Source organism: Centroberyx gerrardi, chromosome 21, assembly GCF_048128805.1.
Source record: "Centroberyx gerrardi isolate f3 chromosome 21, fCenGer3.hap1.cur.20231027, whole genome shotgun sequence".
Classification (NCBI taxonomy): domain Eukaryota; kingdom Metazoa; phylum Chordata; class Actinopteri; order Beryciformes; family Berycidae; genus Centroberyx; species Centroberyx gerrardi.
In genome coordinates, this window is record NC_136017.1 from 101,269 (window position 1) to 117,500 (window position 16,232).

A 16,232-nucleotide genomic window follows, 5' to 3' on the forward strand; every position below is an offset into this window, starting at 1 on the left:
AGTCATGGATTTCAGGGTTGTTAAGGGCCAAATTGCTATATAGTATTGTGAAATTAAACTTCTTTCTTATATTTCAGTTTCGTAACGTAACAGAGCTTGTTAACATTGTTAGCATTCCCCCAGTGAAACTTATATTTCAACTTCTGTCAGAGTGTGACCAAGTCAACTCTGCTCGAGTCCCAAGTCTCAAGTCTTGAGGCACAAGTCTCAAGTCAAGTCTCAAGTCTAAATGTGGATTACCAAGTCAAGTCCATGTCATTAAAGTCAAGTCTAAAGTCAAGTCTCAAGTCTAAACGTAGAACAGCAAGTCAAGTATTAATTCAGAGAGATTTACTTATTTAATTTATTGTCAAATTGGAGTACTCAATTTCTGTTATGACCCGTTAAATAAATTCATTTTACGTTTTGTGTGTTGTTCTTGCATAGATTTAATTATATTTTTTTCACTTTACTTAAAGCAAACAATGACCACTTATAGTGACTTATAGTGACTTATAATCACATTATAATGCATTATAACAGTGATTATAATGCATTATAAAATGATTATAATGTATTACAACTATGAGAATTATAATACACTATGATCCTTGCGAAAAAAATGTCAGTGAGTGACCAGCAATTATGAAGTATTATGGTACTTGACCTTATAAGTGATTATAAAATGCTTTATAATGTGTTATGATTATTGTTATAAAGCATTATGAATATTTATGAGTGCTTATAACTATAATTATACAGTGCTATAAGTAGATTATAACACATTATAAGTATGTTTATAATGCATTATAGACATGGGCGTCATAGAAAGTGTTACCGAAAGTTTTTTGGGTTTTTTTTTGTCTGCCATGTAATAATCCCAATAGTTGACTCTTCTTTCTTTTCCCCTCCCTTCCAAAAACCTAACTGTCTCATTTCCATATGAAGAGGTGATTACCATATTAGAAAGTAACAACAAGCGCAGAGTGATCACAGGAGTGCGCTGCTCTGCAGAGTGTGTTGTGCTAAACTTCAGACAGTATCATGGCTAAAAGTTGAATTTGCTGTCCATATGTTCACTGTGTGGACTGTTTTTGGAAAATTAGACACGGTAAGCATGATTTTTTGTTTGTAAACTGTTCTCTGCTGGGACAATAACAACCTAAATTCATATTTGCATAGATGAAAACAGAAATTATTTGGAGTGCGGACCTGTAAGTCCCACAGTTAAATATGTGGGACATTGCGCATGTTATGTTGAGGGTCCAGAATGAATTGGTAATGTAATTGGTTGAGTGAAGAGCTGTAAGCCACGTCACTGTGGCTTCAAAACCAGCTGAGTGTCGCAGTCAGGTCGACTTCTAGCTGCACGACACGTTTTATTTCTGTCATTTCATTATTCACTAACATTGTTTCCTACGTTCAAAGTAGATATCCTATGAAAGTATTTATGTTGAATATTGATGCGTAACTACTTGAGCCAGAGTTTGTCTGGTAAATAGTTGAAGCCATTGCAGTTTCCTTGATGTGTTTATGTGTGATGAGGATGTCTCACAGCCAAGTGTGTGGGCATTTTATGTTGTGCACAGAGCAGTTATATCTTCAGTCCACTACTTGAAGGGCAGGTTTGTAAAAACCCATCGGTTTGGACAAAATGAGCATTATGTAGCCTATGCAATAATCAAATATTGTTATAGATCCCCAGTAGTCCGAGATCAAGGTCATATAGTCGGTCATGTAGTGATGTTCAGGCTGTTGGTCTACAGGAAGCTGTATGGCTGCACTGAGCACCATGCCTCCAGTTTTCTTCAGCTAAATATCAAGAAAACTAAGGAAATGATTTTGGATTTCAGAGCGAGCAGAAGGACACACCAACAAGTAGCTATTGATGGTGACTGTATTGAAGTGGTAAATGAATATAAATATCTAGGGACAGTAATTGATAAAAAACTGTCATGGGATTTAAACACAGTTGTCATTTACAGGACAGGATTACAACGACTATACTTCATGCGGAAGCTTCGACAGTTTGGAGTGGACAGACATATAACGGTTCTCTTTTATCGTTCATTTGTGGAGAGTAATCTAACTTTCTGCTGTATTGCCTGGTATTTCTCTGTCTGTAGTTAACAAGAACAAACTCAATAAGATTGTTAATATGTCTAGCAAGATTGCGGGTCAGCAACAACATAGTATGACGCTGCTTTGTGAGTCCCGAGTGGCGGGGAAACGATCCTCAGTGACGTATCACCCCCTCTCTGTGGTGAATATGAGCTGTCACCATCAGGACGGAGGGACAGGGGACCGCCTCTCGGACGTCCCGTGCCCAGAGATCCTTTATACCTTCCGGTATAGCTCTGTTAAACAAATCCTGATGATATGAGGTGTGTGTCACTTGCATTTTGTTGTACTCAATTCTTGATTGTTGGTGATGTTGATGTGGAGCACTTCCTGTTAAAGGTCTGTCTTTAATTGTAATGTCCTTTCTGTTGTGGTTGTATTTGTCTGACAGTTGCCACAGACACAAAGAGAATTTCCGAAAGGATAATAAACAAAACTAACTAACTAATGTTCCGGAACCTTTTCCCTCCAGACCGACCCCTTGGTGTTCCGGGACCTCATCATTTACAAATTAAGCACTGGTATAATGTATATTGTGTGTAATGTATATTGTGTGTGTTCTTCATCAGAAAGCTTCTGCTCTGCTGAAGGACGTCAGAAACCTGCAGAGAGACAAATGGTGAGCCTGAACTCAGGACCTGAACAGTTCCCATTCAGTAACAAGTGTGGATCCAGTTCACATTACTTTCAGGTCTTTAGACCAGATGTTAACGTGGTTCAGACTGGACACAATGTGAAGTGATGCAGAGGGAGACGGGTTTAAATCAGTCTGATCTATTGATCAGGATCATCTTTATGATCAGATCTCAGAAATCAAGTCTAAAGATCAAGCTGAACTGTGGAAGGGAGGAAGCAGAGTGAAAAACTGTAGAAGATTTAATTCACAGATCCTGAACTGACTGACAGCTAGACTATATGTGTGTGTGTGTGTGTGTGTGTGTGTGTGTGTGTGTGTGTGTGTGTGTAGGTTACTGGAGCAGGAGCTGCAGGCGTGGCGGGTGGCCGTCCAATCAGAGCAGGGCATTCTGGAGGACAGGTGCTCGGAGATGGAGGTTACCATGGAAACTCTGAGACAACACAACTTCCAGCTGCAGGGGATGGTCACACAGGTAAACACACACACACACACACACACACACACACACTGAACAATAAACAATAACGATAATCAGTCTCTCCTCCCCTCCCCTCTCCTCTCCTCTCCTCTCAGGTGCTGAGCAGGACAGAAACTCCTCAACACGCTAACAACACGCCATGCAGAATCCACACGGCAAACACACCAGGAGAATCTGACAGAGTGGAGGAACAGAGGGACGACTTGGAGGAGGAAGAGAGAGAGGAAGAGGAAGAGAGAGAGGAAGAGGAAGAGGAAGAGAGAGAGGAGGAAGATGAAGAGAGAGCGGAAGAGGAAGAGCGAGAGGAAGAGGAAGAGGAAGAGGAAGAGAGAGAGGAGGAGGAAGCGGCGTTCATGAAGGAGACAGAAGAAGAGTGGAGCGAGGAGGAAGGAGAGAGGAAGACTGAAACTGGGTCGGACACAGGAACTCAATCTCCCACAATGCAATGGGACACACCGCCTTCGCACAACTTCCTGGCGGACTGCTGTGAAGAGGCGGAGCCTGTGGTTGACAGGCGTGTAAACAAACCAATGGGACAACAGTATTTTGTAAGAGAGGAGGGGCTGAGGATTGACACACATCTCAGCTGTCCAATGAGAAAACAGGATCCAGTTGGAGAGGTGGAGCTAAAGGCTGAAGAGGATTATGGGATATGTAGTCCAGTGGAGCTGGAGGAGAAACTGTGGAAAACCGTAGAGAGTCTGAAGCTGTCTCTCTCTCTGCAGACAGACAGGTGTACAGACAGACAGACAGGTAAGATCTAACAACATAGATCTGTTAACATAGATCTAACAACATAGATCTCTCTGCAGACAGACAGGTAAGAGCTAATAATATAGATCTGTTAACATAGAACTGTTAACATAGATCTCTCTGCGGACAGGTGTACAGACACACGGGTAAGATCTAATAATATAGATCTGTTAACAGAATTGTTAACACAGATCTGTTAACATAGATCTAACAACATAGATCTATCTGCAGACAGACAGGTGTACAGACAGTCAGACAGGAAAGATCTAATAATATAGAATATTAACATAGATCTAATTACATAGATCTATGTCAATACATCTAATAACAGATCTAAAAACAGATCTAAAAACATAGATCTAATACAGATCTAAAGTTTAACTAACAGACCATCTTCATTCACAAATTCACAAGGTAACAGTTTGCGCTCCACAGAGCTGTGATGAAACCTGAGCTGTGACTTCAGAGCCTGTAACAGTCCTGAAGCTGCGTGGAGACGTGACGATGTAAACAAACAAACAACAACACAGCAGCAGCTTGTTGTTGTTTTCTCCTCTTTCCTAAAGCTTGTTGTCACAGTCGCCCGAGTAACGGCGAATCGATGAAGCGAGCGAGGAAACGTTTTGAACCGGTGAACCTGCTGCTGCCTCTTCACTTGTCCCTGTGGGTCATGTGACCTTCAGCAGGAGACAGATCTGGCGAAGTGAGACTGGTGACTGAGATATTTCTCTGTAGGAACGTTTATTTTAGCCGTTAGCCTTTATGAACGGTTTGTCCTTAAGGGCTTCCGATGGTTGATGATGGTGATGAAGATGATGATGGTGACGATGATGATGGTTCCTCTTGTTTCCAGCTGTCAGGATGAAGATGAAGCTGCTGGAAGCTGCAGACGAAGTTGGCGACTCGATACACAACCTGGTGTCAGCTGTCAGCACACACACATTGCACTGACACACACACACACACACACACTGCACTGACACACACACTGCACTGACACACACACATACACACACACACTGCACTGACACACACACACACACACACTGCACTGACACACACACACACATACACACACACTGCACTGACACACACACACACACTGCACTGACACACACACTGCACTGACACACACACACACACTGCACTGACACACACACACACACTGCACTGACACACTCACACACACTGCACTGACACACACACACACACAAACACTGCACTGACACACACACACACACACTGCACTGACACACACATACACACACACTGCACTGACACACTGCACTGACACACACACACACATTGCACTGACACTGCACTGACACACTGCACTGACACACACACACACACACTGCACTGACACACACTGCACTGACACACACACACACTGCACTGACACACACACACACACTGCACTGTAACTGATAGTTATTTTTGTTTAAACTCAATAAAAATAAGTTAAAAAAAAAGGAGATTTGTTTATTCTGTGTTCATTAATTCATTTATTAAATAAACAAATTAGGTATAATAAAGATAGAAAATAATCTGTTCATATCAACAACATTATCACAATATCATGTGATGGGGGGGGGGGGGGGGTTACCCTGACGTCCTGTATGGGGGGGGGGGGGGGGGGGGATCATGCCTTTCACTCAGCATGTTGAAGCAGAAATGACCACATAACAAAAAAGTCATGTCATGTGTGTCCACATTTAGTCCGTGTGGAATGTCACCTCAAACCCAGTGTGGTCCTCTATTGATCCTCTATTGATCCTCTATTGATCCTCTACTGATCCTCTATTGATCCTCTACTGATCCTCTACTGATCCCTGTAGGGGAAAGTCTTTGGGAGGTCAAAGGTCAGGTAAGATTTGATGTCTCGCTCCAGGACGGGGGGTGTATGTCCTCGGATTAGACAGTACAGATTATGGATTGGATGTGATTGGTGATCAATATGTGCATCAGTCCAGCCTGTTCACACACAGATCAGACAGACAGATGATCCTACATGGGGTCGTGTCACTGAAGTCCAAAACCGTCTGGAAGCCTGTTCATCTGCTGCAGATCTAGATCTTTAAAACAGAGAGAATCTGATATATTTACATCTGTTAGAGAGAAATATATCTCATGGAAATATGTCTGTCTGTTAGATGAAATATAACTAACTGTCTTTTATATAAATGTATCTAATCTGTTCTCCTCTGTCTGATCAAACCTTTATCCACAAAGTTTTTCCATTTGCTGTTCTAAACACCTGGTGACATCACTCAAATCCTACTTTGTATCCTTCCTCAAATGTCTCCTTGGTCCTAGCTGCTACCTAGACAGGTATCATTCATTATCATCATGTATTTATCAGTTGATCATTGTGTATTGATCAACTGATCATCTTGTATTTATCACCTTGTTACCTGGACAGGTGTGACTCTTCCTCAGCCCTCGCAGCAGGGACAGCCCCCCCCCCTCCTCCTCCTCATCCTCAGCCTGCGGGAGGAGGAAGTGGGCGGGGCCTTGGAGTCTGCAGGGGGGTTATGGATAGGAGGAGAGGCGGGGCCTTTAGAGGCGGGGAGTTTCCTGCTGTGTCCGGCCCGTCGCGAGGCTCCGCCCCTCGGGTGGGGGGGGGTTAGGGGGGCGGAGGAGTCTCCGCCTCTCTTCTTGCAAGGAGGGGGGCGTGTCTTGTCCCTCCTCCCCGCCCTCCCCCGCCCCGGCCGCCCGGATCGGTGATGAGGAGGAGGGGGCGGGGCTTGAGGACTCCTCCCCCGCCTTCTGACCGCTTCCTGTTTAGGAGTCTGTTCCGAGTCTCTACTGAGCATGCTCAGCGGGAAACGGCTGCCGTTGGAAAGAGAGGAGCGGCTGAAGGGCAGAGTCGCAGCGGATGATGACCCCTGAACTTTGACCTCCGATGACTCTGAGGCGGCGCTGCCCGCTCCGCTCCTCCCCCCCCCCTTCCTCCTGCCCCCCCCACAGCTTCCTCTCCCTCCCCTCCCCCTCCTCCCCCCGCCCTCCCCCAGCCTCTCGGAGTTCAGGTCTGGACTCAGACTTCTGAACAGCTGTCTGACGACGGGGGGCGGAGCTTTGGGGGCGGAGGCGGGGCCGAGGGGCGAGAAGAAACCTTTAGGAGCGTTTTTCAGGATCCGGTTGGAGCTCGGGTCGTAGAACATGAAAGGCAGTCGTTTGTATTTGACCTTTAACCCCTGGACGTCTCGCTCCAGCGGCCTCTTCCTCTTCCTGCACCGTTTAGGGGCGGAGCTTGTCGGAGAGCTGTGTTCGGAGGCGGGGTTTCCCGGGGAACAGAGCAGGTAGACCAGGGAGGTGCGGGGCTGGAGGGGGGTGACGATGTGGGAGTAAGACGGAGGGAGGCGGAGTGAGTTCGGCCCCGCCCGGATCTCTGGAGTCTTCTCCTCTCCTGGGCTCTCGCTGGCCTCCTGATTGGCTCGATGGATGGGGGGCGGGGCCAGAATCTCTGGAGCTGGTTGACGGACAGCCGGGACGACCAATGAGACGGTCTGAGTACCGTGACTGACCTTAACCACCTGGAGACGACCAAAAACACTGCTGTTATGCTGAAAAATGAGACTTTTTGTTTGCTTTTTAAAGGTTTTTGGGGCATTTTTTGCCTTTAATTGATGGTCAGTGAAGAGAGACCGAAAGATGAAAGAGAGGTGGAGGATGACATCACAATCACATGGTACGCGCCTTAGCCAACCATCCAGAGTTTCAACAATTTTATAGGTTTTTACAGGTCAGTAAACGCCTTACCGCTAATCCTAAGAGCTGTTCCGATTCCGATCCCGACCGGTTTCTCACGTTTCTTTTCAACATTTTTAGAGGCGATGATTTTTGTCAACTAGCGCCGGGTTCCTCTGGCCTGCTGTCATCTGTTCCTCAGCAGCAGCTCCGACACTGCAGTGAACTAACGAATTTTCCCAACCCGTCCTTTGTAGAACTCTATTTTGATTGGTTGAAAAAGTTTTAAGTGTTGTCCCACCTAAGGCAGGGGCTGGAGAGGCTATCGCTGTAGCAGAGGGGGTGCAACCTCAGGTAGGAACGGCATGCTGCAGCAGTTCAGACCAGCCACAGCCCCTACTGAGAGGGACAGCTTCATTTAGTTATTTAGGCGTGTGTCCTAAACCTATGGTTTATCGAATCGCGGTATGAGTGAAAATTCAACGTGACTGTTTCCCAACGTTCATTCAATTCAACCATTATTTTTTGCTATATGTTTACAACCCTAACCCGAAACAATGAGAAACAACCAACATCAGAGGTAGCATGGTAATAATAGAGCAAGAGCTCATTTTTAGGAAAAATATAACTCCACAACATAAATATATGCATTAATCAATAACATAGGCTTGTTTGTATTTATGAGTCATGACTGCATTACAACCCCCCCCCCCCCCCGCTGTTGGTGACCCACCACAGTTAGACAAAACTCTGTGGGAAACACTGTTGTGGTCGGTCATCTCAAACTGAATTTGTTTTTCAAAAATCCAGATACTGAGGTCATGGGTTTGAGTCCCGACTGAGTCACTCTAACACCAATCAGCTCGCAGCTCGTCACGCCTCACACGCGTGTTCAGACAGAGAGCGATACTTAACGCTCACTATCATATTCACCTGACACCTGGACGCCAGCCTGAAGGCCCGCCCCTTCCTCCTCCTCCTCCTGATGTACCCTGGGTCATCTTCATCATGATCCAATAGGGGGAGGGCGTCGTGCTCTGGCTCCGCCTCCTCGTTCTGACCACGCCCCTTCTCGTTTTGGCTCCTCCTGCCGTACCTGAGGGCGATGACACCAGCAGAAAAATAAATCAAAGTTTTTTGTCTTAAGACTCGGATGTACAATGACTTTGTGATTGAGCTACACTTACACCAGAACTGGTACACTTGTATACTTTCTTACTTGTTTTTTTGCAATGTATTCTAAAGATACACACAAACCAGAAGAACCACCTGCCTGTGCGGTATGATAATTTGACTTAAAATGAGCATGAGAAATCTGAGTGTAAGATAAAAAATTTCGTGTGATGTTTAGATAAAAGAGTTTCATTATATTACATTCTTATACATTCTTATTCTTCACTACACTTATTGAGAGGGGGCGGGGCTTAAACAGGCCGGCTTATTGAGAGGGGGCGGGACTTAAATAGACAGCCTTATGAAGAGGGGGTGGGGCTTAAATAGACCGCCTTATGGAGAGGGGCGCTTGATAAGAGTTGCATGATAGTGTGCATCACGTGACCGCAGTGCGACTTGAGTCGTCTGCCTGAGCTAACTTCGCAGGCTTCGCTTCATTTAGTAACAACAAGTAGAACAGAGATGTAATTTCCCCCGCATGAAGGCGTTACCTGAAAACCCTGAGAAGCGTCTTCTTGCACCCCCAAACTGCCTGGTAATTTAAACACTAACACTCTCTGTCCTTTGTTGAAGCTTTGCAATATGCCAAAGCAAAATAACAGACAATAAACCAAAGCTAACAACAACAATGCTAAAACGCCAAGACCAGCAACAAGCCAGGACCGGCAACAAGCCAGGACCGGCAACAAGCCAGGACCGGCAACAAGCCAAGACCGGCAACAAGCCAGGACCGGCAACAAGCCAAGACCGGCAACAAGCCCTGTTCTCTTTGCCGTTCATTTTAATTCTGCTTTGTTGCAAACCGCTTTGCACTCTGAAGTTTGAGCCTCACTTTTCAATAGTCAACTGAAATGACTGTCGCAGACTAGGCAGATTATTCTCAAGATTATTCAAGAACAAGTTTATTTTAGTCTGGTAATTAGAGGACAGAGAAGTCTAAACCTAAAGTCTCATCTGACCGACTGCGTCCGACCTCAGCCTGTTGAATTCTCACACAATAAAGCAGGAACACTTTTCCGGTCGCCGTCCTGAACGTGGAAGAGCCATCTGTCCCGAGATCCGCTTCTGTTCCATCGCGTGGCGTTGCCACGGCGCCTGTGTTCAATTCAATTCACTGTACTGAAGCATGGCGACACTTATCGGTTAAATAATTCCACTAACGTCACTTTGATACCACAGGTGATAACGCTACCTACCGTTAAAGGTTACAGGGCAACGGAAGATGTGGATAAATGTAAATTAACAGCAGAGAGAGAAGCTCAGTGTGGAGCGACGCTCAGCTAGTGACACGTTATCCGTTAAATGACCTATTCCACGTGTATCCGTTAAATGACCTATTCCACGTTTATCCGTTAAATTACCTATTCCACGTTTATCCGTTAAATGACCTATTCCACGTTATCCGTTAAATGACCTATTCCACGTTTATCCGTTAAATGACCTATTCCACGTATATCCGGTAAATGACCTATTCCACGTATATCCGGTAAATGACCTATTCCACGTATATCCGTTAAATGACCTATTCCACGTATATCCGTTAAATGACCTATTCCACGTATATCCGGTAAATGACCTATTCCACATTTATCCGGTAAATGACCTATTCCACGTTTATCCGTTAAATGACCTATTCCACATTTATCCGTTAAATGACCTATTCCACGTTATCCGTTAAATGACCTATTCCACGTTTATCCGTTAAATGACCTATTCCACGTTATCCGTTAAATGACCTATTCCACGTTTATCCGTTAAATGACCTATTCCACGTTTATCCGGTAAATGACCTATTCCACCACCGTCGCAGACCACAGGGAATAACCTGACCTACTGTTAAGGTTTGCAGGACAGATGTGGACGTCTGTAAATTGTGCCAGTATGACATCATCAGTCATTTTTTTAACAGTGCGCGCTCGGCCACATGCGTTTCCGTGTGAAGCTGAACCAGCCTTTAGTCTGGGCCTCGTCCCGCCGGACGCTGCGCTGTCCTCTCTCTTTATTTATCAAAGCAAGCAGCTGACATTATTGCTGTGTGTTTTATTTGTCCAGAGACTCGCCGTCCAAGCAGCAGGGGAATCAGACCTGTGTGACATCTGTGACCACGCAATCAAAACTGTATTTACATTATATTAAAATAGCTATTTTACCTGGCCAGAGACTCGCTGTCGAAGTAGCAGAGGAAGCTTCCCTGTCTGAACTGTCGGACAAGGTTCTCCACCTTCTCCTCGTCCTCCCGTTCGATCTGAGCCCAGGTCTTCCCCTTGAAGGATTCTGGGATATAGGGCGGGGCTGGGAGGATCTCCTCGACAGGCATAGCCCTGTAGCCCGCCTCCCTCCCGTCTCCTCTCCTCTCACCGTGGAGGGCGGAGTCCAACTGGTGCGAGTACACCCGGTCCTCCAGATCCACCTTAACCTCCGTCAGACAGCTCAGGTCCCGCGCCTCTGTCTGGATCACCTGGACAGGTGTGTGTGAGGGGTGCGTGAGCGGGACAGGTGTGTGTGAGGGGTGCGTGAGCGGGACAGGTGTGTGTGAGGGGTGCGTGAGCGGGACAGGTGTGTGTGAGGGGTGCGTGAGCGGGACAGGTGTGTGTGAGGGGTGCGTGAGCGGGACAGGTGTGTGTGAGGGATGCGTGAGCGGGACAGGTGTGTGTGAGGGGTGTGTGTCGGTGGCTGTTCCTCCTCGTTCCAAAACCACCTGGAAACAGAGGAACAGTTCCAGGTTTCTCAGGGAGGAAATGGAAAGATGAAAGACAGAGTCCTTAATAAAACTGCAGCTGAAGTCTGAAGTTTTTCGTCTGGTGTTCATCTCTTCTTCTCTAACGACTCCCCGGAGATCATCCACATCTCTACAAACGGCGCCCGAACCGTGACGTGGTCACCTCGGATTTAAGCTGCGGCCGCTCTCTGAGTGAGGTCGGACCGTTGTTTGAGTTCAAGTGGATTCAGTGTGGTCGCCGTGGACCGCTATCTCCGCGCTATGACGGTGTCTCAGTGGATATAAACGGTGCTAAGCTACATTTTCCTCGGCTACTAACTGAAGGAGCTACAAGACCGCTGGCTGGCCGGTTGCCAAGAGGTTGCCGCTGAGTTTGCTCTCCCGTGTTGGAGCGTGTAGGAGCGTGTTGGAGCGTGTAGGAGCGTGTAGGAGCGTGTAGGAGCGTGTTGGAGCGTGTAGGAGCGTGTTGGAGCGTGTTGGAGCGTGTTGGAGCGTGTTGGAGCGTGTAGGAGCGTGTTGGAGCGTGTTGGAGCGTGTTGGAGCGTGTAGGAGCGTGTAGGAGCGTGTTGGAGCGTGTAGGAGCGTGTTGGAGCGTGTAGGAGCGTGTTGGAGCGTGTTGGAGCGTGTAGGAGCGTGTTGGAGCGACGGACCTGTGGACTCCACCGAGTATGTTTTCAGCGCTGTGTTTTTGTGAGGAGGAACTGTGACTGTGTGAACTTTGTCAGGTGAACTGTTGCCCGTGTATGGAAAGCCAAGCAGTTTGAAGGTGTGTGACTCTTAACACGACCCCCCCCCCCCGGCCAAAGCTTCAAATATTCGCTGTTGATTACTACTGAAGCTCCGGAGCCCACAAAATGGTATTCGGGACAGCCCTACTCTCCAGACAGGCAAACTGTCTGAACCTCCTCCAGCTCTGCAGACAGAGATTTCCTCACAGCTTCAGCGTACCCGACATGCTGGCCTTGATATTTAACTGTGGGCTGATAGCATGATGATGTCAGAGACGCTGACTCAGGATCTGACTGCCTAACTCTCCGTTATTCTGAGAGAGCACTTGGAGGAAAAGGGTTCTAAAACAGGATCGTCCCATCACATGCTGCATGTTTGGTTGAATTAGACCATGAAACCTCAACAGGATCAACCAGAACCAGAAGCTCCACATCCACTCTGAGCCAAACTGTAGTTACCTTCACTGACACCTAGCTCACATCATTAACCAATAATTACACAGTAAGACACCTAAAACTCTGAGGAAGAAGTGAAAAGACAACTAACAAATAAAGAAATACCGAGAATAGAGAGCGAGATAAAACCCAGACAAATAGCACCAAACTGTAGTCAGTGACTGGCAGACTGTTACCTGTACAGGTGTGTCCCAGTCGTCGCTGTCCGTCTCCAGGGAGTCAGGCAGACTGAAGTGGAAGCTCTCCGTCTCCCCCTGCTGGCAGGGAGCGGAGCTGAGGCCGTAACATCGAGTCTGAATCACCTGGTGTTAAACACAAGTACAGAAAATAATTAAATCAAACTTGTTTCATTCAGTTTTGATTTACTTATAATGCTTTCACTCAGTAGGTATTCTGCTCAGGCAGACAGGCAGACAGGCAGACAGGCAGACAGGCAGGCAGACAGACAGGCAGACAGACAGACAGACAGGCAGACAGGCAGGCAGACAGACAGGCAGGCAGGCAGACAGACAGACAGACAGACAGACAGACAGACCTCCTCTATAGTCTGGTCCAGGATGTCTGTGTGGTCGGAGGAGAAAGCCTCGTCTCTCTGAGCCTCCCTCCTCTCCTTCTCCCAGCTGAACCAGGGGAGGCCATCTGTCCGGGGCTGGGGGGGGAGGGGGAGGGGCTGTGGGGGTGGGTGGGAGAAGGAGGGGGGCTGGGGGGGTGGGTGGGAGGAGCAGCAGGAGGAGTCACTCTGTCTCCTCCGGTTGGTCTTCCTATGGGCTTTCCTGTGGACAGGTGGGGGAGTGTGTGTGTGTGGAGGTGTGTGTTGATGTGTGTGTAGAGGTGTGTGTGTGTCCGCCGCAGGGGATGGAGTCTGTCTTGTTTCCTGCTCTGGGATTGGTTGAGAGAGCCTCTCTCGACCCGCCTCCTCGGTCACTCTCACTCCTGATTGGCTGTGTGTGCCGTCGTCTTCCTGCTGATAGGCCAGCTGACAGGAAGCGCCGTCGGAGCTGGGCAGCTCCTCCCGGGTGCCAAGCGACCGGCTGTCGTCATGGGAAACACAAAGTTCAGCAAGTTCCTCCCTCGGCAACAGAGGACTGGAGAGTGACGGGAGGTCAGCATGGGACGGCCTGCACACACACACACACGCACAGGTTACTGGTTTGGTCTGGTAGCAGCTTCCCTGCTATTTACACAACATGATGAGGCCCCACCCCTCTGTCTGTCTGTCAGACAGAGGGGCGGGGCCATGTTTCACCAAACTCCTCCCTCATCACTCTTCCAATCTGAGCATCTTACAAATAGCAATCTGCAGTCTTCCAGACAAAAGAATTCTTAGTTGTTGACAGTAAAGCTGCAGCAGCTGGACTTAGCTGTTACTGATGGAGTTTCTCCAAGACATGCTGGGTCGGGACATGCTGGGTCGGGACATGCTGGGTGAAGACATGCTGGGTCGGGACATGCTGGGTGAAGACATGCTGGGTCGGGACATGCTGGGTCAAGACATGCTGGGTCAAGACATGCTGGGTCGGGACATGCTGGGTCAAGACATGCTGGGTCGGGACATGCTGGGTTGGGACATGCTGGGTCAAGACATGCTGGGTCAAGACATGCTGGGTCGGGTCATGCTGGGTCGGGACATGCTGGGTCAAGACATACCGGGTCGGGACATACCGGGTCGGGACATGCCGGGTCGGGACATGATGGGTCGGGACATGCTGGGTCAAGACATGCTGGGTCGGGACATGCTGGGTCAAAACATGCTGGGTGAAGACATGCTGGGTGAAGACATGCTGGGTGAAGACATGCTGGGTCGGGACATGCTGGGTCAAAACATGCTGGGTGAAGACATGCTGGGTGAAGACATGCTGGGTGAAGACATGCTGGGTCGGGACATGCTGGGTCAAAACATGCTGGGTGAAGACATGCTGGGTGAAGACATGCTGGGTGAAGACACGCTGGGTCGGGACACGCTGGGTCGGGACACGCTGGGTCGGGACATGCTGGGTCAAGACATGCTGGGTCAAGACTTGCTGGGTGAAGACATGCTGGGTGAAGACATGCTGGGTCGGGACATGCTGGGTCAAGACATGCTGGGTGAAGACATGCTGGGTCGGGACATGCTGGGTCAAGACATGCTGGGTGAAGACATGCTGAGTCGGGACATGCTGGGTCGGGACATGCTGGGTCGGGACATGCTGGGTCAAGACATGCTGGGTCAAGACATGCTGGGTCAAGACTTGCTGGTCAAGATGTCCGACAGGTCCAGCTACAGTTTGCTGTAGATTTGTCTGTGAGACGCTGCACACAGACGTCATTTATTTTTATCTGAACATTTCTGCTGCATATTTTTGCCTTTGTTGATTTGTTTTTCCGTAACAAAACAAAGCACCAGGCACTGAAACACAGACAGGAATTTACTTACTGATGCAAAGTCGCCTAGAAGTTCAGCATCGCACTGCAGATGTTGAAGGAGGCGCTCTGATTGGAGGAGTGATGGGAGAGGAGCTTGGTGAAACATGGCCCCGCCCCACCTCATGAAGGAGCTTGTTCCCTTCAAGATGACTAAAGGGAACATGGTGCTGTCCTGAACCTTCTGATGTTGGGGTGCGTTTCTTTTCCTAGTGTCGTAGTGGGGTGGGTAGGGGAGCGTTTCTTTTCCTAGTGTCGTAGTGGGGTGGGTAGGGGAGCGTTTCTTTCTCTTCACCTCGTAGTTGTGTGGAGGTGCTGTGTATTCGGGGTGTGTTTTTACCCAAGCCCCGTTTCATTAGTCATTTAACACCCCTCCCCTGGGGTGCAGGGGGGAGGGGGTCAGAGGAGGAGCAGAGTATTTGAAACCAAGGTTTTTCCTGCTGGGTGCGTTTGTTTACCTGGTGTCGTTGTACTGGTGGGGGTGGTGCTGGATCACATCCTGCAGGAAACGCTCCATCAAGCTGCTGGTTCTGCTGCTGCTGACTGAAGAAACTGTGCTGGAACCTCGAGACGAAGCTCTGACACACTCTCTGTGTCTGGAGCTGGACAGGTGCTGAGGGCGAGAGACATAGAGTCAGAGAGGGAGAGAGAGAGGGGGAGAGAGAGAGACAGAGAGAGAGAGAGAGAGAGGGGGACAGAGACAGAGAGTATGTTCCCCATGATTTCATCCATTAAGGGGTATGATTTGTAGTAGTGCACGTGCCTGAAAAACTTAGAAAAATCCTCACACACTCACACGTGAGAGGATCGCACCTACTTTGACATGATCAACTTACCGACTAACATGCATCTGCCTGCCTGCCTGCCTGCCTGTAGCAAGCCCACAGAAATTAGTATCAGTAATACTTCCAGTTTAGCGATGTAGCCTTCAAAATAAAAGCATGGAAAATACTGTGTTTAGTGGATTGCCAGTTATCATTTCCCTTTTGCTTTGAATAGGCATACAACACACTCTGAATATAAGCTACTTGTATACTTGTCAGGACAGTATCAAATTGCTATAAGTGTACCACTGTAAGCCAGTGGCACTCTGGCTCC

The 16,232-nt window shown here is 48.0% G+C and overlaps 2 protein-coding genes across 2 annotated transcripts in view; one reads left to right on the plus strand and one right to left on the minus strand.

Moving 5' to 3' along the window:
• The window catches only part of dytn (dystrotelin), a 38,142-nt gene extending 33,223 nt beyond the window's left edge, over positions 1 to 4,919 (plus strand). Inside the window, exons 10-13 of the mRNA XM_078291218.1 lie at positions 2,666 to 2,719; positions 3,068 to 3,209; positions 3,311 to 3,437; positions 4,822 to 4,919. Coding sequence (XP_078147344.1) covers positions 2,666 to 2,719; positions 3,068 to 3,209; positions 3,311 to 3,437; positions 4,822 to 4,919 — 421 coding nt within the window. The remainder of the gene's footprint in view (positions 1 to 2,665; positions 2,720 to 3,067; positions 3,210 to 3,310; positions 3,438 to 4,821) is intronic.
• A 2,030-nt stretch (positions 4,920 to 6,949) lies between these two features.
• The window catches only part of zdbf2 (zinc finger, DBF-type containing 2), a gene marked incomplete at its 3' end in the record, with an annotated part of 15,327 nt that continues 6,044 nt past the window's right edge, over positions 6,950 to 16,232 (minus strand). Inside the window, exons 6-11 of the mRNA XM_078291219.1 lie at positions 15,593 to 15,747; positions 13,270 to 13,852; positions 12,911 to 13,036; positions 10,982 to 11,529; positions 8,592 to 8,754; positions 6,950 to 7,504 (exon numbers count right to left, since the gene is read on the minus strand). Coding sequence (XP_078147345.1) covers positions 6,950 to 7,504; positions 8,592 to 8,754; positions 10,982 to 11,529; positions 12,911 to 13,036; positions 13,270 to 13,852; positions 15,593 to 15,747 — 2,130 coding nt within the window. The remainder of the gene's footprint in view (positions 7,505 to 8,591; positions 8,755 to 10,981; positions 11,530 to 12,910; positions 13,037 to 13,269; positions 13,853 to 15,592; positions 15,748 to 16,232) is intronic.